At 39.1% G+C, this 21,159-nt stretch overlaps 2 protein-coding genes across 2 annotated transcripts; one reads left to right on the top strand and one right to left on the bottom strand.

Annotated features, from left to right (window-relative positions):
* Positions 1 to 107: 107 nt before the first annotated feature.
* On the top strand, positions 108 to 13,150 carry mrps35 (mitochondrial ribosomal protein S35). The gene is made up of 8 exons (XM_041796566.1): positions 108 to 273; positions 1,051 to 1,100; positions 1,259 to 1,426; positions 6,249 to 6,309; positions 6,431 to 6,570; positions 8,064 to 8,173; positions 8,266 to 8,335; positions 12,737 to 13,150. Exons 1-8 carry the CDS (start codon positions 141 to 143, stop codon positions 13,004 to 13,006), a joined length of 1,002 nt encoding a protein of 333 aa, XP_041652500.1. The 5' UTR covers positions 108 to 140; the 3' UTR covers positions 13,007 to 13,150.
* A 2,524-nt stretch (positions 13,151 to 15,674) lies between these two features.
* Positions 15,675 to 19,679, bottom strand: LOC121515507 (MANSC domain-containing protein 4-like). The gene is made up of 3 exons (XM_041796314.1): positions 19,345 to 19,679; positions 19,111 to 19,245; positions 15,675 to 16,728 (listed from the first exon to the last, which is right to left on the bottom strand). Exons 1-3 carry the CDS (start codon positions 19,562 to 19,564, stop codon positions 15,878 to 15,880), a joined length of 1,206 nt encoding a protein of 401 aa, XP_041652248.1. The 5' UTR covers positions 19,565 to 19,679; the 3' UTR covers positions 15,675 to 15,877.
* Positions 19,680 to 21,159: the final 1,480 nt, after the last annotated feature.

Genomic DNA, 21,159 nt, shown 5'->3' with positions numbered 1-21,159 from the left:
CTCATCTTGAATAAAATCCCAAAAATCAGATTTTCTAGATGCTTTCGGTAGGAGGCACTAAACATCCACTCTCTGTTAGCTTAAACGCCTCGCAATTCTATTAGTTTGTCCCACCAGTTATTCCGTAGTCTACTAAAAACATGGCGGCACACGCAAGTAAGGCATTTCTGTCCTTAGGTCGAATAAATGTTGCTGGAATTGGACTACAAAATTCAGCGAACAGGGTCACCCATGCAGCAGCTTTGTCCACAAATTCACTTAAAACGAATAAAGGTGAGTGTCACTGTGTTTGTAAAACTATTTAAAGTAAATCAGAAGCAGAGTAGAGGGCGATGCTAACAGCTAAAATGTTAACGAGGCCAGTGCACAACCTCTGGTATTTGATAATGATATGATTGCTAGTTTGAATGTTTAAACTGTACGAATAAAGTGGGTATTTAGATGGAGTAAGGCCGAGATGTAGTTAAGTAGCTAATTTGTATTTAGTTGTATCTCAATTTTTTTGCAGCAAAGGAAAAAGCGTTACCTTAAAACAGTGTTGCTTTTTAAATATTTATCGATTAATATTTTGTATTTTTCACCCAAATTGGCATTTTTTTTAAAGCTTTTTGTCGTTTCTTAAATCTGTATATAATCACCATGAGCCTTCCACTACTGTAAATACACTGTTTAGGTGCAAGGTTTCATGTTGAGCTTCACATACCATTGTTTCAACATTTTCTGCAGCTTTTTGCAGCTGATATCACTCTGTACACCTTAACCCTAGGATGATGGCTGCAATATGCTACCTCAGTAACAATAAGCCTTCATACATGCACTTTACCTGCTGTAATTGCTTAATAAGAAGTGAAACATTTCAAAAGGCGAGTGATATATAAGCAACTTCATACAACGTACTGTTGATGAGAAGGGTTAAAAGAGGAAGGGCTGGTGGTCATCTCTACTACCCAAGAACAAGCACAGTGTCATTCTGTAGGAAAAGCTGAACAGAGTTAGCATTATCACATAAATGAGTGTGGCTGTATATACCAAATTGTCACCATTTTTAAGGCTTTCCTGAGAGAAGTGGAAGAGGATTTCCCAGAAGACCCAGAAGGGAGGTACGTGTCTCTTTAATAATTGAAATACAACAATACAGACTTTCAGAAATATTAACAGGATGCTAGATGAAGTCTTTTGTGATGTAGACTGGCACTGTAGGGTTTAAACACATTCTCACAGAATAAAGGTGCCTTTTTTCTTCTGTGTTTCATATTAGCCTGGGGTACCCAGGACAGAAAAGATGCCGCTGGATCAAGACTGGACTGCGGTTTATCCAGCAGCAGCACCCTTCAAAGCGAACGCCGTCCCTCTGCCTGTGAGGATGGGCTACCCTAAGAAGGGAGGCGTTCCTCCAGACAAGAAGGGCAACCTGGAGCTGATCAAGGTCAGACCTCACTTTTAACCCATCACATCTTATAGAAGACAAGTTACATGCAGTTATTAAAAGCAAAATACTTTAGGAACAACTCAAATGTCCCACGCTCATATCTCGCACCACCTTCCCGCATTAAAGTAAGAGAAACAATGTCCAATCTGCCATCTAATTCTGAACAGGCTGTTGAAATAAAAAAATCCACTGATTTACAAAACCTGCAGCTCTGTAGTGTGATAGACAGCGAAGGCTGTAGTGTAAGATCACATCACACTTTAATTAGCATGTTAACTGACTGAATCCTGCAATTTTTTTTTTAAGATTTATTTTCTGCATTTTTGTGCCTTTATTTGATAGAGGAGGACAGTGGATAGAGTTGGAAACAGGGAAGAGAGCAGGGGAAAGACATGCGGTAAACCCGCGCCGTCCACATTCATTGGGCACGCCTTAAACCACTAGGCCACCTGTGCCCCATTCTGCACATTCAATTTAAATTAAACTATTTTATATGTGGTGCATGAGTAAGTGTTATTCTGGTTTCAAGTTTCCTCTGCGTATCTACATTATTGCATGCATAAACCTATGTCCTTTATAAAAGCTGCATAATCTAAAACACATTTTATAGAACTTTATAAGGTCAAGTATTAATAAGTAGCTTTTCATTTCACAGCAGACTGTTTTGATGTTTTGATGTTTTTATCCTATCTTGTGATAAAAACAATTCTTTTCCTGTGATAGCAACTTAATTTCTGTTGTTTCACAAGACTTGTTTTTAAACAAAACTTGTATTTATATCCTAACATAAATACATATCTTACTTAACCAAGATAAGGCTTATTTTGTCATTGTGGCACAATAATTTTCTGGTGATTTGAAAGAGAAAATACTATGCTGGTTACTGTGTTATGCCTTATTACAACATGCCATTGCAACTGTCTCTACAAGATAGATAAGTCAAGATCTTACCAAACAATCAGAAATTAGTCTATTTCAAAGGACAGTGGGGTAAATAAAATCTATGGATGGTTGTCTGCCTTGGCAAAAATAGTCAGTACCCCAAAACAGGATTTAAAAATGGTGCTTAATGAAGCTGTAGCGCTGTTTCCACATTTCAATAGATCAACCACAGTTTACTTCACCCTGATGTATTGCTGTGGGCTGTGTCGTGATGATTAATAGAGTAAATTGTACCATCCAGTTCTTTTTCAGTACTCATGGTGATAATGCTGCATGGCTCTGTAGGCTCTGTCTATGTGCTGGGATTACTGAGCTGCTGTTCCAGACACCAGCTGCTCCACCTGGACTTGAGCCACTTGCAGATTCACCACTCTCTCTCATCACAGCTGGATCTCTACTTTGCACCACAATGATACAGAGTCTGCTATGATGAGCTGTGCATATCTCACTTATGATAAATGCTAAGCTTTTTTCTTTAAAAAAAAAAAAATATTTTAAATACTTGGCTAAAGAATCTAGCATGAGAATTCTGTGAAGTTTTTTGTGTCATCTGCCAAAGATTTCAGATGCTCATAGACCATTCTCAACCTAGAATAAAAAGATAAAGATACATATTCACAGAGAGAATCAACTAATTTAACACTGACTAATGTTCTATAATATTGTTGCATATAAAGGTATTAGCATTTGTGCAGTGCACATATGCGATACAGTCTATACATAAAACTATGCAATGTATTCTTCAATATATTTATAGATTGTTCATGAACATTTTTGGTTTTTAACAACACGAAGACAAAAACTGACTGTCAGAGAAAAAAAAAAAAAAACTAGAAAAGCACTCGGAGAGCGCAGACCTCCGCAATTAGCCCTATCTCCCAATAGAACAGAATCCTTTAATAAATTCCTGGATCCAGACGTTGATCCGGATCAGTCCCAAAATCTAATCAGTTCTTCCATATGCCATTTCTGACATTTCCTGAAAATTTCATCAAAATCCATCCATAACTTTTTGAGTTATGTTGCTAACAAACTAACTAACAAACTAACAAACCCACCCGATCACATAACCTCCTTGGCGGAGGTTATAACAGACTAAACTATACAGGACAGACTGCCAGCACAAGAAGAGAAAAGAAACATTTCCAAACAATAATAATGTCTTTGAATCAAATGAGGGTCAGGGGAGAGTCAATGAATGCTGGCTGTACACAGTTGATTATGTGCATGGCAAAGACCAATGGCTAGCATGTGTAAACAATGCAGCTCATAGCAGTACTTTTCAGTGCAATACTAGGCTCTCCAACACAGTCAGTTACCCGTGTGATATCTCTGCTTCCTTAAATAATCAATGACAGGACCCAAAATCTTAAAAAAAATAAATAGATAAATAAACAACTTTGGAGGAGTATTAGACAAAGAATGCATGATTGCTCCAAGATAAAGGCAAGAGATCTGACAATACATTTTTAAATAGACTTGTTAAAAAGATCATTTTGGTCTTTTTGCCAAAGAGAGACATGAAATAAAGGGAGAAAGTACTGGAGAAGACATGGACCAAACACTGCCATGATAAAACCTGCAACCACTGTGTCAACGACAGTATTTTCTTTAAATGGGTGCCTGTTCTACCAACTTAGGTCACCTGGCTCACATTTCTGATAGACTTTACCATGTTTACATATACTCTATTCCCTTTTCACCCTTTTATAAACACATGGACAATTATTATCCCAGTAGTACCCAACCCCTCTTCCTCGGCACCTCCTACTCATATCTGAGAAAATTAAATGTAAATTTGAATTGTTTTTATTGATAAAGTCCCAACAGAACAGACCTAGACTCACTTGTGCTTGCCAAAAAATGTAGGTACAAACTATCCATTATGTGTTTTTATGATTTAGAAAAATACTTGCTCTGATGTTGTCAAAATTAGATTTGCATACAGAGCCGTATGCCCCCCTAGAGAGATGTAAAACACCTCTTGGGGTCCCGGACCAGAATGCATGATTCTGCGTAGAGGTGTTAAAAGGATATTTTAGGTATTTTTGAAGTTGGGCTGTATGAGGTACTTATCAGTAGTAGTGGCATTGGCCTCCAGTGATTTTAGAAAGCATTGCTCCTTTAAGAAGGACTCACTGGTTGTACCTGCCAGGAAGCTAGGCTATACAGTGTAGCAGATGGGTGCAGTTTCTCTGTGGAATTTAGTGAGTTTTGGTGAAAATGTACACACAATGGAAAATTTTTAAAGCATTTGATTTTTACCCAGAAATCCTCTGTGTTATTGTCACCATTTTGCAGTACAGGCTTTGACTACTGGTTATGTGCTCTTGCATTGCAAAATAGTGACAGGAACATAGAGGCTTTAAGAGACATAAAATAAAATGATTCACATTTTTTGATAGTGCGTACGTTTGAGCCAACATTGTTTTGTGGTAACCTTGCAAAGCAGATGGATACGCTCGTTTCCATGTTTCTCACTGGTGAATCCATCTTGCAAAGCTCCCGTCTTAACCGTTTGGGCCCGGTTAGAAAGTGACACGACCAATCAGCGACGACGGGCAGTACTTTCAGGTGCGGCAGAGTCATGACGTGAGCAAGCAGCAACAAGAAGACAATGTACATGCTGCTAACATAGACATGATATGTATGTTAATATTATATTTTAATGACTATGGCTGCTAAAGCAACAGTTTTATCAGAACTTGACGACATTTCTTCGTTAAAAGAAGAACAAAGAACAGCAGTGAGTTGTTTCTTTTCAGAAACGACAAAAGTCATATACTTACATGTCTACAGTTGCCATGGTTCGCGTTATGCACTTCTATATGGAGTTTACTTCTTCAGTTGGGGTGCAGCTTGTTAGTGGCTACGTCACGTGTTTTGTTGCTCTGATTGGTCCATAAAGATGTGACAGACAGAACGTTCATCCAATCACCCTGCCAGTTTTTTTCAAAGGCTCTGCCCTTTCCCAAACACTGTGTATGAGTGGTTTTCCAGATGGATGTGTAAAACAAATCCATCTGGCATGCCAGGTTAGTTTCATGGCCCATTTTTTATCAAAAACTTGCTAAATTCCAGGGAGGAACTTTACCTATCTGTTATGCTGTATAGCCTAGCTTACTGGCAGGTACAACCAGTGAGTCCTTCTTGAAGGAGCAATGCTTATGAAACCCCTAAAGGCTAATGCCACTACTACTGCTACGTACCTCATACAACTCAATTTGAAAAATACTGAAATATCCCTTTAATGGAGAGATGTTAAAATGAGAGGGTTGTTCACTTACAAGCACCAAGAGCAGTTGCAATCTTTTCTAAATGCAGCAGCCTACAAAGAAAATATTCTGACTCGCTTGTTCATGCTGGTCCTTCACAGCAGGAAGGTTTTCCTACAGTTTGCCTGTCAGTCAGTGGAGGGGTAGAGGAAGAGAGAAATTACTTGGGGGGGGGGTAAAATGAAACTTTCAGAATAAAATCGGTGGAAAACTGTGTTCACACACTCAGCTCAGGTAGTTTCAGGAATTTTAGCCAAGTGTGAACGGGGCTTTAATGTATTGCACAAGGGCAGCTTGGCACAATTGAATTGGCACCTCAACAAGTCACAATTTTCCAAATTTGGGCTGTGTCAGGACTCCTAAAAAAATAAATAAATGCCAACCTACTGAGCAGCTGCTTCATGGTATCCCCAAGGTACTATGCAAAAGTCTATGGATCCATCTTAAGTATGTCTCAGTTTACTGAAATCAAAAGATGATGGACCATTTACATATAAAATATTGGTGTTTCTGTGGCATAAATTGCCTCAGGTTTGTGGTAAATGTATCTAAATCACTGCTGTAAAGTTTGCAGATCTAATCTCTCACTTTTTGTTTTTCAGATTCCAAACTTTCTGCATTTGACACCGGCTGCCATCAAGAAACACTGCGAAGCCCTGAAACGTAATTTCCTTTCTTAATTGGCAGGATACTTTCTTCTTGATTTATATTAAGCATCTTTTAAAAATGAGTGCTTGTATGATAAGATCAATTTTCATATATACAAGTAATTCTGTATCCACAGCTTTTTGTACAGAGTGGCCCTCTGCCTTGGATTCAGATGCCAAATGTGACAAGCACTTCCCTATAAAAGTGGAAAGCACCGACTACGTGTCTGCCGGCCTGTCGATTAGAAACCCTTCGGCTCGCATTGTTCACCTCAGAGTGAGTTTGCCTGCTATTTGACCCTCAGCTTTTACCTGATGATCTTGGTTTAGCTGTGTTACATAGATGTATGGAAAGTGGAGTGTGGAGAAACTCGACATGAAAAATGAGATTAGAGATTTATGGGGATGCATAATCACCAGATGACATCATGTCCCCGTGACTTATCCGGAGAGACGTTCATTGTCCAGTGACCTCAAAGCTAAGAAATGATGCCATCAAGTCTGCAGATAGATTACAGAGATTTAGGGCTTTTTTTGTGTCATTTTTAGTAAAACTCTGTTGTCATATGCTAATATAAACCCTCAGTTTTTTTAGCTGTGCATTTACTTTATGGAAACTTTTTATTTTTCAGAGAAAAAGTAACAAAACCGTTTATCAGACATATTTGTTGGGACATTTTGATATTCCTCTTAATCCCTTCACCACCACAACCATCACTAATCCATCAATATACAATCCTCCTCACAGAGCAGAGCCATAAATGGAAACATGAAACAACACATAACACCCACAATCCGTCTATAAGAAGATTTACACTTAAGGTTTTATGGATGAATCAAGGAAAAGCAAATCATGGAAAAGTTATGCTTTCAATGTATGTATGTATGTATGTATGGCTGTTGTTTTACACTTTAATAAATATCTTTTTCCGTTACACTAACCACACTGTTTTAGTTTAAAGCATGCAAAAAGAAAAAAGAGAAACCTCAGAATTCAATCTGTCCTCTGACAGATTTGTAATGTCTGCAGGTGAAAATGTGTAGTTTTTTACCATTCACCATAAGCCATCTGCTCCATTGACACTTTGCCTTAGATTATATCAGCATGGAAGGAATTATCCAGACATTAATCCAGGTGGATTAGGCAGAAAGACAGATTGGAGAGCAAATCTCGCTCAATTAGGTTCCAAATCCAGAGCAAGTGGAACAAGACCCCATTTTCAGTGCAGCAAAATGTCAGCCCAAAATTCATTCAATATTTTAACCAGGATTGTATGCCAGGGTTCCCTTTCATTCTATTTTAGTTTAATTTAATGAGATGGAAGCAGTGAGGGAGACTCTGAGCCGAAATCACTGGCATGTGCTCCTGGATGTATCACATTTATTTTTATTGTCTCTGCACATCACAAAAGTAATCTCCCCCTCTGATGTCATGAGGTAACAGAAAAGTTTTATTTTATTATTTCACAGTTGTTGCTTTTTCTAAGTCATGACACAAATATCAATCAAGAAATAATCTCTTTTGTTCTCCATCTTTCCAGGGGCTTAGACGTCACAGCATAGATGCTCTGATTTCATCTCTAGAAAGTATATTATTTAAAACTACGCACACAGAGCTCTGTAAAGGCTATAAACATTATTCCTACTTTAAGTTCAGATTTTGAAGATTTTCAGGCAAGACATTTCATACACCACTAAATAATCTTTTTGTGTGTCTCACTGCACATCTACCTATAAAAGTTTTTTGTAATAGTCTCTTTGACCCTTCAGGTTAAGTTGTCCGGTTTGAACCTGGATGACCACGCACGCAGAAAGCTCATCAAACTCGTCGGGGAGAGATACGACAAAGACACTGATACCCTCACCATCAGGACCGAAAGGTTAACAACCCTTCCTCAGGATTGAATATAGATTCTGACTGAGGAGATTAATCAAACGTGCTGAATGCTTTCCTCTTTTGTCTTTCGACCAGCTGCCCACTGAGACAGCAGAATAAGGACTATGCCATGTACCTGCTCACTGTTCTGTACCACGAGTCATGGGTGAGTTTCTGTTCTACTCGAGATTAAAGCAGATGAACGCATCACAGTGATGGGACATAAAAAAGAAAACTGTCCCAGATTAAAAGACACTGTCAGTTATTCAGGGGGGAGTAAAAGAAGTATAACAGACTTAAATTTCACAAGCTGCATCAGTTCAGTTTAAGTATTTCTCATCTTCTATCACAGGGATGTCAAACACAAGTCCCGGGGGCCAAATCCGGCCTGTGATACAGTTATACCTGGCCCACAAGATCATATATTTTTATTATAACTGGCCCACTGGTATGAGGTCTGCAGATTTCCTTCAGTGTAAAAAATGTTTGAACTTAATCTGAATGATTTAAAATATCCTTGTGAAGTCATGAAAATGTGAAAAGGCAATGAGTAAAAGCAATTAGATATAAAGTCAGGAAGTAGTAGAAGAAATTGATTAGTGTTTCAGTTCTTATTTTCAATTTTGCGTCTCACAATTCCCATTTAAACTTACATTTGACTCTTTGTTTCATATTTTGATCTTTTCAATTTTGTGATTTTGACTTTTTATGGCATATTTTGACCTTTTAGATTTACAAATGTAGATTTAAGCCATATTTTGAACTTTTAAACTCAGTTTAAAATTTAAATTCATCTTTTCAAATTTTATCTCATATTTTGACTTTTAAAACTCATGATTTCAACTTTTTATCTAATGTTTTGACCTGTAAAACTAATTGTTAGAAATCTTAACCCATATATTTGCCTTTTAAAAACATTATTTTGACTTTTAATTTCATGCTTTGATCTTTTGATCTAGAAAGTTTGACTTTTACCTCAGATTTTGAGCCTTAAACTTATCTTTTTGATTTTCATTTATCATCAGTGCTTAGAAGTGAGTTTCAGTATCTGCTCTGTTGGCTTTGCGTGCATTTCAGACAACAAATGAAGTGTTTGTAAGCAACTTTATCTATGTGTTTTAAAGTGAACAAAGCCCTGTATAGCGTGTTATAGCATACTAGCACTTATGTTAATTACATTGTTTCTGACTGTTGTTAAATGAATGACAGTCATTGAGGCAGTGAAGAGAAGAGCAAAAGTTGAGGAACAAAGTAACAAACATCACTTTACAAGCTCTCCCTGTGTGAGAATCTGTGTGTATATACGCACTAAATATTATATTATCCTCACTGTGACTCGCACAGGTATTTAGCAGCAGCAGATTTATTTAAGCATGACGTCTCATCTTCTTTAGTCGGACAGTAACGTGTGGCCCGGATGAGCAGGGTTATCAGCAATGGTTCAAACAGGTGACAGTATCCTGTGTTCTGTTTCTAACTGCCACACCAGGCAGTTAAAGACATTGAATTAAAGACATTGATGGCTACACGTTTCCCTGTTGATTAAATGGTAATTTAAATTCAGACCGGACTAGATAGAGAACACTTAAAAGCAATCATATTGAGAGCAATTTATTTAAAACAGCAGAACAACCTCCAGAACCATGTTGCCTGGAGTTTATATTGTTGCTCTTTAAAGCAGTTTACAATCTTTAATTACAAAATTGTCGACAATTTTAAATGCCGCTGGAATGTGTGGCAAACAGTGTCTGATTGGTTTTGCTGACATAAGCAGTTCTAGAAACACTAGCATTCAGTCCTTGCCATTTACCTGCACTGGTTCTATCTGACAGCTGTGCTGGTTTAAATCCAGAGTGGAGAGAGAATGTCTCTTAACTGGAGCTATAGTCCCAGCAGGGGGGAGCTTCTTAAAGACCCTGTAAAGTAAAAATAAATCTGTATTTAGGTTTGTCGTGTGATAGATCACTGTGTTATGAACCCCCAGGTCAAATTTCAATCACATATAGCATCTCCAAGTTTATGAAATTAAGCTTCAAATCATGAAAAATGGGGCAGTAAAATCTGCTCCAGGATGGTGTGGGTGTGTCTGTTGAATGAGCTGAAGCCACGCCCATTCAGGACACGCATAGTCTGCAGCATTAACCCCCTCACTCATGGTGTCATACTTGGAAAAACATTTTCCCCTAAAAACATGAACCAATAAACAAAACATGCATACCTATAACTTTGCAATGAAATATGCACATTATAAAACGGTACAAGAGTACAAAACTAAATTCCTTTGCACAAAATGAACCAGAAGTCCCTGCTCCAGGTGACTGCTTCCTTCCACAATATTGTAGTGTCAGAGGGGCGTGGTCTCTACTGTGGGCTCATGACATCATGAGCCCACATATTGGCCCCGCCCACATGAAACCAAGCCAGGAAAGAGATGAAATGGCCTAAATCCAGAATTCAGTCTCATGTACATCTCAGAGTTTTCACATGTTTACAGCAACCATATTCCAACATTTCTAGAGTGTTAAGACAAAAACTTTGGATTTCACTTTACAGGGTCTTTAACATTATAGACACTACACTAAACCAGCGCTGTGGACCGACATTCATGGAAAAATTAGTTCAACCCACTGGTAAATCTGCTGATGACCAACAAGACTGGTGATGTTAATTGTTCTGATGGCTTATCATGCACGTTCCTATAATGGTTGAAGTTTAAATGATTCATTTTGATGCAAAATCAAAGCATCTGTCCTTGGCTTGATGATCAACTCCTATTCTTTGTGTATGATCTGTTCTGGACGGTAAACTACCAGCAGCATGCTCTCATAGGTATAAACAAAACTGTGAAAAATTGAATTCTCAGGCCTTAGCTCTGGTGACATTTCTGTATGCCTGAAGAAACGGTCCAGTGCTTTTTTACTGTAAAATCTTGTCTTGCTCTGTGATCTGAGCGACTGAGCCCATTAGGGAGGTATCAGACTTGAATGGGCAGAGAGAAAGCAAACAGCCACATTGTCCAGCTGACATTTCCCTACTGATGGGGGGACACAGATTCCCCTATCAGGTGTTGACCCTGATACTTATTCACATTTAATCAACCATCAGGGAAGTCTGCCACCAGGTCATTGCCCAAGGTGCTGTTCAAGTGAATTTGCCATCAGCCACATAAAGGAAGATGACTCCTCCTATTGTGCAAGCTTTGCCTTAAAGAGGTTTTCCCGTCATGACTGAGTCACATTAAAAAAAAAAAAAACTTGGTTTGGAGAGGCGTCCAAGCCAGAGAGCAGAACACTGTCCACTGGCCTTTTGGACACAATGAAAAGCACAGTGCTTGTCCAGCAGGCTCAGGGAAGCTGTAAGAGTGGCATAACGGTTGGGTTGTAACGGTAGCCCACAAAGAGGCTGATTGTTAGCAACCACTGAGGTGATTTTATCTCCCCACTCAGGGAGACCGACCTTCTCTGCTAATTCCACTGTGTGCTTTTCCAGGCCAGTGCTGGGGCTGACTGCTTGTAGCCGCCTTAGTAATGGTGGAGAATTTACCACTAGGGGCAGTACATCCACTGTTTGTGCCTTCCCATCAAACACCTGTCCTTTCCCTGAACTGACATATAGAAATGTTACGTAACGGGTACTTAAACTTTATCCAGAAAACAGGTGTCCTTTTGTCTTTGATGTGTCATCAAAATTCTGTCTGTCAAGCAAACAACCCACTGATGCTAGGGCAGAAAGTGTGCTACTACTGTCAACACTTAGGCATTATTAATTATTTATTTTGTATACCCAGAATTTGAACTTTGTCGGTATCATGCAACTTTTCTTGTCTACAGTAGAGTTGTCATGATACCAGAATTGTGGATTTTATTATACTAGCAAAAATCAAATGATATCCATACCTTTTTGAATATCACAGCAACAAAAACTTACCCAGACATCTAAAATTGGCTAATTTATTTATTTATTTTTCTCAGCTGATAATCAAAAAGGGTCACCAAACTCCACTAAAGTTAGACACACTGTTAATAGAAATGAAATAAATAAATAAGGTTTTCAAAAAAACAACATAAACCCACAATAAATTCTATCCTCCTAATTATCATTGATAATAATGAAGAAGTGCATGAAGTGCCTGCCTAAAGTACATGGTGCTCCTAACCGGACTAGCTTCAGACGGGATGTTATGTCAATCAGATAATATATAGCAGTAATGATGGTCATTAACCTCAAACACCTGGAGAGTTAGAGAGCTGAGGCTTAGTCACTGGCCTGCTTTAAGCTGCTGCACAGTGGGACGTATTGTTCTGAAGGGAGCATGATGACAGGCAGCGGACAGAGAGCTGCATATAGAGGAATCCTATCTCTGTGAGAGGAGCATCAAAGACAGGCCCCAATATTTTACATCTGTTACCCTACTGTCCCAGGCTGGACACCAAGACTTAACTTTGAAACACTGAGCAGACAAAGTTTAAAGATGAGTCTTACAACATAACTGAAGTCATATTAAAATTTTCAGGAATGCCTTTTTTATCAAGTAAACAAAAATTACTTTTTTCCCCTCTTTCTTCAGAAAACCGAGGTCTGGGAGGCAGAGAAGACCAGGGCAGACATGGAGGAGTACAGCTGGGCGGACAGCCAGTCTCAAAAAAATATCCTGGATACTCTCGTACGCATGAAAGTGGCCGGGGAAGGGGAAGGAGAGGAAGTGAGAGAGCAGCTGCTGGGGAGAAAGGACGTGCAGGAGTATAAGGACTCTGTGATGAAGCTGAAGAATGAGGGAGACAGTGAGACTGCCATGCTGCAGTACAAAGAGGCTGTGAAGAAACTACTCAACCTGTAAAATACTCCTGTAGATAGAGCAACCAGATATTAAAACTTCAAGGGTCTCAATGTATTTATTTTCCAGAAGTGTCCTGCCATATCAGCTGTACGACTATGTCTTTGATACAGAAGTAAAGTCTAATGCATCCTGCTTTAAACATAATTCTGTCTTTGTTGTTGTGAAGTTTGCATGCATGGTGGATAAAGTTTTTACCCACTCTGATCACTGTCAGGTCGAGGCTCAGCACCTTTGTGAAAGGATGCTTTCAGCAGCAGGCTGTTGAAAAGTACTTCACCCCTCTTAGAGCTGTGGTTTGTACCCTTTTAGATCAAGAGAAATCTGATGCACTGAGGAGATGTCCTGGAGCGCCAGAGGGTTAACCACCAAAGACAAAAAGTGGTCCATTATCACACAATGGTGATCTGAACAACCCTTGAATTGCAGTCTTCAGTCTTTTTCTTGAAAATGTCAAGTCCCACTTAGAGCCAGCACAGACAACTGGCCAAAGCTCAGGAGGTTTGACATCAGCATCTCATGTTGACTCATTTAAGGACATAGGAAAATAAAGTCCAGTCAAATGGCCATCATTTGTTCTTTTAAGGCAGGATTTTCTCAATCACTGCATTTTAAAGCTCCTTTAAGAGACTTTATGCTGATAGCAATTCTGGTGCCCCCTGTGGACAAAGCAGGACTGTTTATATCTGTGCTAGACTTTTATTGAACACTTGCAAGTTGCAGAAAAAGAAACCAAAAAAAATCTGCCTTAAAGCTCCTATGTGGGATTGAGGCTTGTATCCACTTTGGCAGACTTTGCAATGTACATGTGCATTTTAAGTATGTAAAAAGTCTGCTGGAGATGGTCTGCCAGTGTACCCTGTTTGGATGATGGTCTTGATTGCTTCTGTAAATCATATGCAGGTGCATTCCAAAAATTTGACCCGACCCCCCCCCCCCGTGATTTTAATTGAAGAAATGAAACTAACACACATTTTAGATTCATCTCATACAAAGTGAAATACTTCATGACACCATTAAAAAAGGGATTTATAATACAGAAATGTTGAACATCTGAAAATAATGTTCATTTATACACTCAGTACTTGGTCAAGGCTCCTTTTACACAAATTACTGCAATGTGGCATGGGGGCAATCAGTCTGTGGCACTGCTTGGGGTGTTACGAAGCCTAGGTTGCTCTGATAGCAGCCTTCAGCTCGTCTCTATTGTTACCCACGCTGATGAAATCCGCAGGGGGTTATGTAAAGGGTTCTGTATCTTTGTTTCTTTGTATGTGTACAACATAACTCGAGAAACGGAAAGTCGGATCTTCACCAAACTTTCAGGGCATATTGGGATAGTGACAGGGAAGAATCGAATAGATTTTGGTGATGATCGCGCACCCGTTCGGTTTTTCTTGGACTTCGAAATTTTGAACACCATAGTAATCAATGGGAGCACAAGTTCCTTGGTGGCGCTGCTTAGGCGTGGGTCTGCCACCTCAGACGGCCATTCTAGTTGAGTCTGGTGTCTCTCATCTTCCTCTTCAAATTTCTCCAGAGATTCTCTATGGGGTTCAGGTCAGGCCAGCTCAAACACAGTTACAGCATGGTCAGTAAAACAGTTTCTGGTAGTTTTGGCTTCACTGTGGGCAGGTGCCAAGTCCTTCTGGGAAATTAAATCAGTATCTCCATAAATCTCAGCAGATGGACACTTGAAGTGCTCTTAAATCTCCTGGTAGATGGCTGACAGTACCTTTGCTGTCAACAACAAATGGCATGGCACCTGATACCATCACTGACTGTGGAAAACACAGGATCCCAAGCACTCTGGGTTCTGGTCCTCTCTGATCTTCCTTGAGACTTAAAGACCATGATTTTCAAATGAAAACAGAATTTACTTTCACCTGAATACAGGATATTCTGAGCAGCAGTCCAGTTCTTTTTCGCCTTAGCCCTGGTGAGATTCAGGAGTGGCTTTACATGAGGAATATGACGCTTGTAGACCATTTTCTGGACAAGTCTTACTCCTGCCTCAATCCACTCCTTGTGAAGCTCCCCCTTAGTTCGAACAATTCCCTGAAGGCTGAGCTCATTTCTCTTGCGTGTGCATCTTTTCTTACCACACTTTTCCCTTCAATTATTTTCCATGACAGCCTCTGAAAACTGCCTGCCCTTTCAGCAGTGACCTTCTGTGGCTTACCCTTCTTGTGGGGGGTGTCAATGATTGTCAAGTCAGCAGTCTTCCCCATGATTGTGATTGTGTGTACTGAACCAGAGTGAGGGAATGAAGGCTCAGGAAACTTTTGCAAATGGACTTTTCCACAATATTCTAATATTTGGAGAAAGTGGATTTTTGATTTCTGTGATCTGTAAGCTGTAATAATCAAGATTAAAACACATAAGGTCTTGAAATATTTCACTCTATAAGATGAATCCAGAATATATGGAAGTTTCACTTTTTGAATTAAATCACAGCAAAAAAGGAACTTTTTCATGACAGTCGAAATTATTGAGATGCACCTTTAGTGGCATCAGTATTCAGTCAGTTTCATAACAAGCTTAAACTCCTCACAGGAGCTTTAATGTAAGTCAGAAAACATCTGCAGTGATCTTATAATGATTTAACATCAGTTAAGTCTTAAAGCATATCTGCATAGTAGTACAGTAAAACAGTCTGCTCTAAAATGCCATCATGCAACACCAACTCAGTCTTCATTTCTCAGGTCTGTAAGTAATGGAAAGCTCCAAAAGTTAGGTAATTTCTTCCAGAAGACAAATTGTCATCAGACATCGCTCCTGGGTTCTGGTGTGGTATAATCGTCAAATAACTGTAAAATCTTTAAGTGCCTTGTAAACAAAAAGGAAATGCTGGTGCCATCATTTGTTCCACTTTCAGGTGTTTTCTCTGACCAGCACGTACTTTATCAGACGCATGGAGCCTCTTTTCCCCCTCCATGACGTCCTATATCGCCCCATCCTCTTCCTCTGCCCCCTCCAGCTCACCACCAGCAGAAAGGAGCAGCAGCAGCTCAGCAGCACCGTGATACAGACGACCACGGCGACCAGCAGGGTGTGAGTAGCTACGTGCCATTCAGGCCCCAAACTCCCAAAGGTGTCCTCTCCACTGACTCCCTGTCCCCCCTCATTCCCTGTTGTGCTGTTCCTCCCCAGGCTGCCTTTAGTGTCGTTGGGGTTTTGTTTGCTGCTCTCTATATTTCCCATTAAAGCCGTGGTGGATTTATAAGAGAAAGTGGCGCTGTGACTAGCAATAGGTGATCCGGAGGGCTGTGCAGCTGTAGTGGAAGACATGGGAGTGGTTTTGGGGTCGTGGGGGTGAGGGGTGTGTGCTGAAGTGGATGGTGGAGGCGTAGTAAAGCCGGGGGCAGGAGAAGAGATGGAGACTTTTGGGGTTGTAGTTTGCACATGGGTCCCTGAAGACAGCAGAGTCTTTGGAGCTGAAAATGAGGCAGGTGTAGTTGTGGGAACTGTAGACAGCTGACTGGTGCTATGCACAGTGGTGATGGTTTCAGTGAAGGGGGTTGTTCGCACTCTGCTTGCTGTAGTTGGGGGTTTAACTGTGAGTGCAGAAGTCTGGGGCAGGGCTGCAGGTGGAGGTGGATGGATGAACTGTCGTTTGTCTGAGGGCAGCGGCTCTGAAATGTTCAGTCGGCCGTAGTGGTGAGGTAACACTCGTACGTTGGAGGTGAAGTATTTTCCAAACACCAACAGGTCAGGATCTACACCTGGGAAATAAAAAGGCAAGAATAACCAACGTTTATCTCTTCATTTTCTGCTCATTTACTTAATCATACCTGCATTATTATAATATATACAACATTTCAGTTATGGATAAAATCTCTTCATTCCTACTTTTATCATGTCTTAATTAAGTGTTGGCATTTTATTGAAATTTATTTAAAGCCCCCTGAATGAGTTTTTAGCTGGTTATGAAACTGATTGAAACGAAAAATGTCTCTTTAAGACCTACACAAGTAAACAAGATCATCCCAAAGGTTACTGATTAATTCTATATTCTAATTTTTAATGTCTGAAACCACCCCTGCCAGGTAGGTGTGGGACAAAGTGATAATCATCAAGCTTTAAGACAGTGCTTCCCAACCCGGGGTCCAGACACCCCTAGATGGGCACCAAAGATCTCAGGGGAGACATAGGACTGTGTCTTCTCTAACATTGCGCATATAGTTTTTTAAAATCCTAAAAGTTTTTAAAGAAAAAAACATAACAATAATTTGTTCATTTTTGAGCAAGAAAGTAGTGGGTTTTGAAGATTATAAAGTTGAATATTTAGAGTAAAACAAACTCAGAATTTCACAGTTCAAAGTGATGGAATATTACAAGAAATTCCTGATTATAAGAATAATTAAATTTTGACTTTAGAAACTTGCATTTACAACATTTTGAAGTCAAAAGTACCAACAGTCAAACTGAAAACAGTGTTTGTTTGTGTTTTCTTGCTTAATAATCTCAAAAATTCTAAGTTTTGATTCATGTACATTGAAAATTTTTAATGTTAGAAATTATATTTTTTTCTCATAAATTAACGACTTATTTAACTTAAGAATTTCAAGCATTTTTGTCTTGAAAATTAACAGATTGTTTTTGTTTTCTTTTTCCTATTAATGTTGCCCTTACACTCTATTGTAATAATGTCTATTATAATAATAATGATTAATAATATTAATAAGAGTTTGTACATTGATGTTTTGGTAAGAACAAATAAATGTAGGCCTATTAGGTGTTGAGAGTGATGATTAAAACTGATGCAAATTTTTCCTCGATTTGGGGGGTGTTATGGAAAAAAGGTTGGGAGCCTGTGCTCTAAGACAAACCTTTTCTTATTTTCAACAGTGAATATTCTTTAAAAGTGATATATATAGACTGTTGGATAACAAAAAACTAAAATGTACAAACCTAGTTTAGTTAGTCAACTGAAACTAAAGTAATAAAATAACACGCCTGCTTTGACTGAGAAGACTTCAAACAATTTTTTTGGTCTTCAGTTTTATTCAAACATCATTGAAAAAGTAAAATAAAAGGTAAAGAGAAGCCTATTTGAATGATTTTTAAAAATGTCTGATGTGTATTTTTTCTGGCCCTTTTGGGTCTCACCTGAAAAGTATCCTATATTGCTAGAAAACTATAAAAAAAAAAAAAACACTAAAACAAGGAAAAACTTGACTAAAACAAAGCTTTTTCAAAATGCAAATGAAACAAAATAAAAACTGCAGAAAAAACTTATTAAAACTAAACTGAAATTGAAAGCCAAGGTGAAAACAAAATGAGAATAAAAACTTATGAAAAATCCCAAACTACTGTAACCATGAAAGGAAGAAGTGACTAATTTCACCACGTCGAGATAGGTGACTCTGATAAACTCAATAAGACTGAGACTGCTGTTATTAATAGCTACTTTATCAGGTCTACAGTAGTGATTATCTATGCAAACGGATTTTTTTTAATTATTATTATTTCTCCTAATGGATTTTTAAAATTTAAACTGTATATGTAAATGTAACTTAAAGGTGCAGAAGTTCTTGACAACTTCATGTAAAATTTAAACATAGGTTGTTATGATGATTAATGCACCAAACATTACACACTGCATAACAAAAAAAGATGAGAGGCTTTGTTCTACATTTAGTCCAAATGGTTCAACTTTGTTGAGGGTGTATATCTAAGAGATAAGAGATGTTTATCAATGCCTCCTTACTGTTGAAGTGACACTGTGATATGCATGTGCATAGTGTCCATTTATTATCCAGAAAGAAACAGATAAAGAAATACTTTGGAGTCATATAGAGTTTCTCTCTGAAATGCTGAAGGATAAGTTAACATTTGGGAAAATATAAATACTGGATTAACCTTCAGTCAGTGCTCAAGACAGTACTGTTGAGCTAGTTTTAATATTATGGCAGGCGTTAGAGAAGTACTAGAAGTAGCAATATACAATAGTGATACAGAGTACAGTGGCAACTTTAAAAATTAAATACGCATGATGGTCTTTGGATATGGTCTTTTAACATACAAGAAGATCGGTTCAAAGTAAGGTACCGTACAAAAGGAGAAGAGAAATAGTGAACATCATTGGCTTTACAAAGGCCCACCTTTGGTGATATTGTAGAGAACCACGTTTCCTCTGTGGCTCAGGATACAGCTCTCCAGTGTTGGGCAGTGAAGGTGGAAACAGTTCACGTTTTCTGGAGAGGTTTCGTAGTGAAAAATGGCCAGATTACAGGAAACTGTAGGACAAGAGAGACGATCGATCAAGTTTGAAGAGGTCTTTATGGCATACCGGGACAGAAACGTGCGGTTAGTATGAGGATGTATCTGATACTCACAGTTTCTGGTGAGGCAGCAGGTTCGGCTGCATTTCAGCGCAGTCTCCTCCTGGTAAGACTTTAAAAGCTGAGCTCCTCTCCTCTGAGATTCCTCGATGTCGATGAAAATGCCCGGAAAACGCCTGATCCAGCAGTTCTTGTAGTAAGAGGTCGGTGAGCACCTCGACTCGGAGTGACACACCAGACCCAGAACCGCCAGCAAACCCCATGTGACATTCATCGCGCGTAATGTAAATCAGAGCATGGGACATTACAAAATCCACGAGGCATCCACATATCTGTGAGCCTGGTTGAATGAAGGACACGGGTGTGAAGCGGAACCAACAGTTGTTTGGTTTTACTGGTGCCAGTCTGTCTTCTCTACAGGTGTGTTACTGTTATGCACCTACAGGAGGTGGAGACCCCGCCCTGCGTCAGGTGTCCAGGCTGTAGGGCCTACCTCTGACTGCTGGGGCAGTTTTAGTCATCTGAGGGCCCCAGGCAAAGATCAACAGAAAGCCCACCCCCATTTAGCTTAAATCAATCAATAGTGAGAGTATAACAATAAAACAATAGAAGCTAATCACAGATAACGACTGAAATTCTGAGATTAATCACGATTTTAAAAAATTATATTGACAGCCATAAAGTTTATGTCGCTGGGCCAGTTGTAAAATAATAGGTCACTTTTGGTGCAATAGCCATTCCTCTGCCATAGATTGAGCCTATAGCATTAGTTCAGGGAGTCAAGCACTGCCATATAATTGAGATCAGCTTTTACACAAGCTGATGGCCTGCTGAATTCTTAGCGAGTATAGCACTTATGCTGCCTTTTTTAGGCTGTTCTAGCCCACCTCTCTTTGCTGCTCCCTCTGCTACAAGCTTTTTACATCCCCCTCCACCCCAGCTCCTCCTTTATCTCTCCCTGCAGAAACGTGTGCTGTACCTGCTTGATGCTTTCCAGGTAGGCTCGTAGAAGGGCAGGGGGATCACAAAACAGCCACACCGGCAAAAACAGAATAAGAACAAACTGTTAACTGCTAATCCCTAAATCATGAGTGTTTCTTGACAAAGCAGTTCTGGCTGAAATCATGTTTTTATTACATGCTATTTAACCACACAGTAATTCACTATTGTATTGTTTTAATCTGCCTATAAGGAAGGATATATATATATTTTTTAATATGAAGGCATTTGGTGTTTCTGAAGGGCTTGGACCCTCGCTCTTGATGCCATGGGTCCGTGCTTCTCAACTGGTGGGACGGGAACCAAAATGGTTCTCAAAGCCATTTAAAATGGGTTGCTCTAAAAAAAATATACAGCAAAAAATTATGGTGTGCTTTTATTTTGAAGGACATGACTTTATATCTTGGTTCCTTTGCATTTGTTGATAAGGGGGTGGTGGGTGCTGATGCTAGACCAGTAAAGGACCACTGTTTTAGCTCATCAGACTTTGTTCCTATGCTATTATATTCCCTGTAGGCCTCTAATTGACATTTAAAATAGATGCTTTTATCATTCAAAGCACTTTAAATGTATCCTATAAATTTGATGCAAACTTATAAGGACTACATGTTGAAGCTCCAGAAAAATTGCCTAGCTTTGCCTCATAAAAATAGATTTTTCTTTAGTGATATTGCCATGATTGTTTTATGTAGGATGCTACTGAGTCATTAATTAACGTTTAATTTATCTTATGGTTCAAGCAAACTGACTCAGATACGTATTTAAACGACCCGAACAGAGCAGTTCAGGAATATCGACGGTGAAAACATTATTTTTATTATGTTGGATTGCATTTACACTCACATGTTGTTGCCTACAGTGAAAGTGTAG

This window comes from Cheilinus undulatus, linkage group 9 (assembly GCF_018320785.1).
Source record: "Cheilinus undulatus linkage group 9, ASM1832078v1, whole genome shotgun sequence".
Classification (NCBI taxonomy): domain Eukaryota; kingdom Metazoa; phylum Chordata; class Actinopteri; order Labriformes; family Labridae; genus Cheilinus; species Cheilinus undulatus.
This window is presented reverse-complemented; position numbering and strand designations above follow the sequence as displayed.

What these genes read in the sequence shown, in the direction of transcription:
- LOC121515507 (XM_041796314.1), bottom strand. Translation starts at nt 19,564, where the DNA reads ATGAATGTCACATGGGGTTTGCTGGCGGTTCTGGGTCTGGTGTGTCAC. An exon ending in CTGCTGCCTCACCAGAAACT is followed by an intron (nt 19,246 to 19,344) that starts GTGAGTATCAGA and finishes CTTGTCCTACAG; the next exon opens with TTTCCTGTAATCTGGCCATT. An exon ending in TCTCTACAATATCACCAAAG is followed by an intron (nt 16,729 to 19,110) that starts GTGGGCCTTTGT and finishes TTTATTTCCCAG; the next exon opens with GTGTAGATCCTGACCTGTTG.
- mrps35 (XM_041796566.1), top strand. Translation starts at nt 141, where the DNA reads ATGGCGGCACACGCAAGTAAGGCATTTCTGTCCTTAGGTCGAATAAAT. An exon ending in ACACTGCGAAGCCCTGAAAC is followed by an intron (nt 6,310 to 6,430) that starts GTAATTTCCTTT and finishes CTGTATCCACAG; the next exon opens with CTTTTTGTACAGAGTGGCCC. An exon ending in CTCGCATTGTTCACCTCAGA is followed by an intron (nt 6,571 to 8,063) that starts GTGAGTTTGCCT and finishes TTGACCCTTCAG; the next exon opens with GTTAAGTTGTCCGGTTTGAA.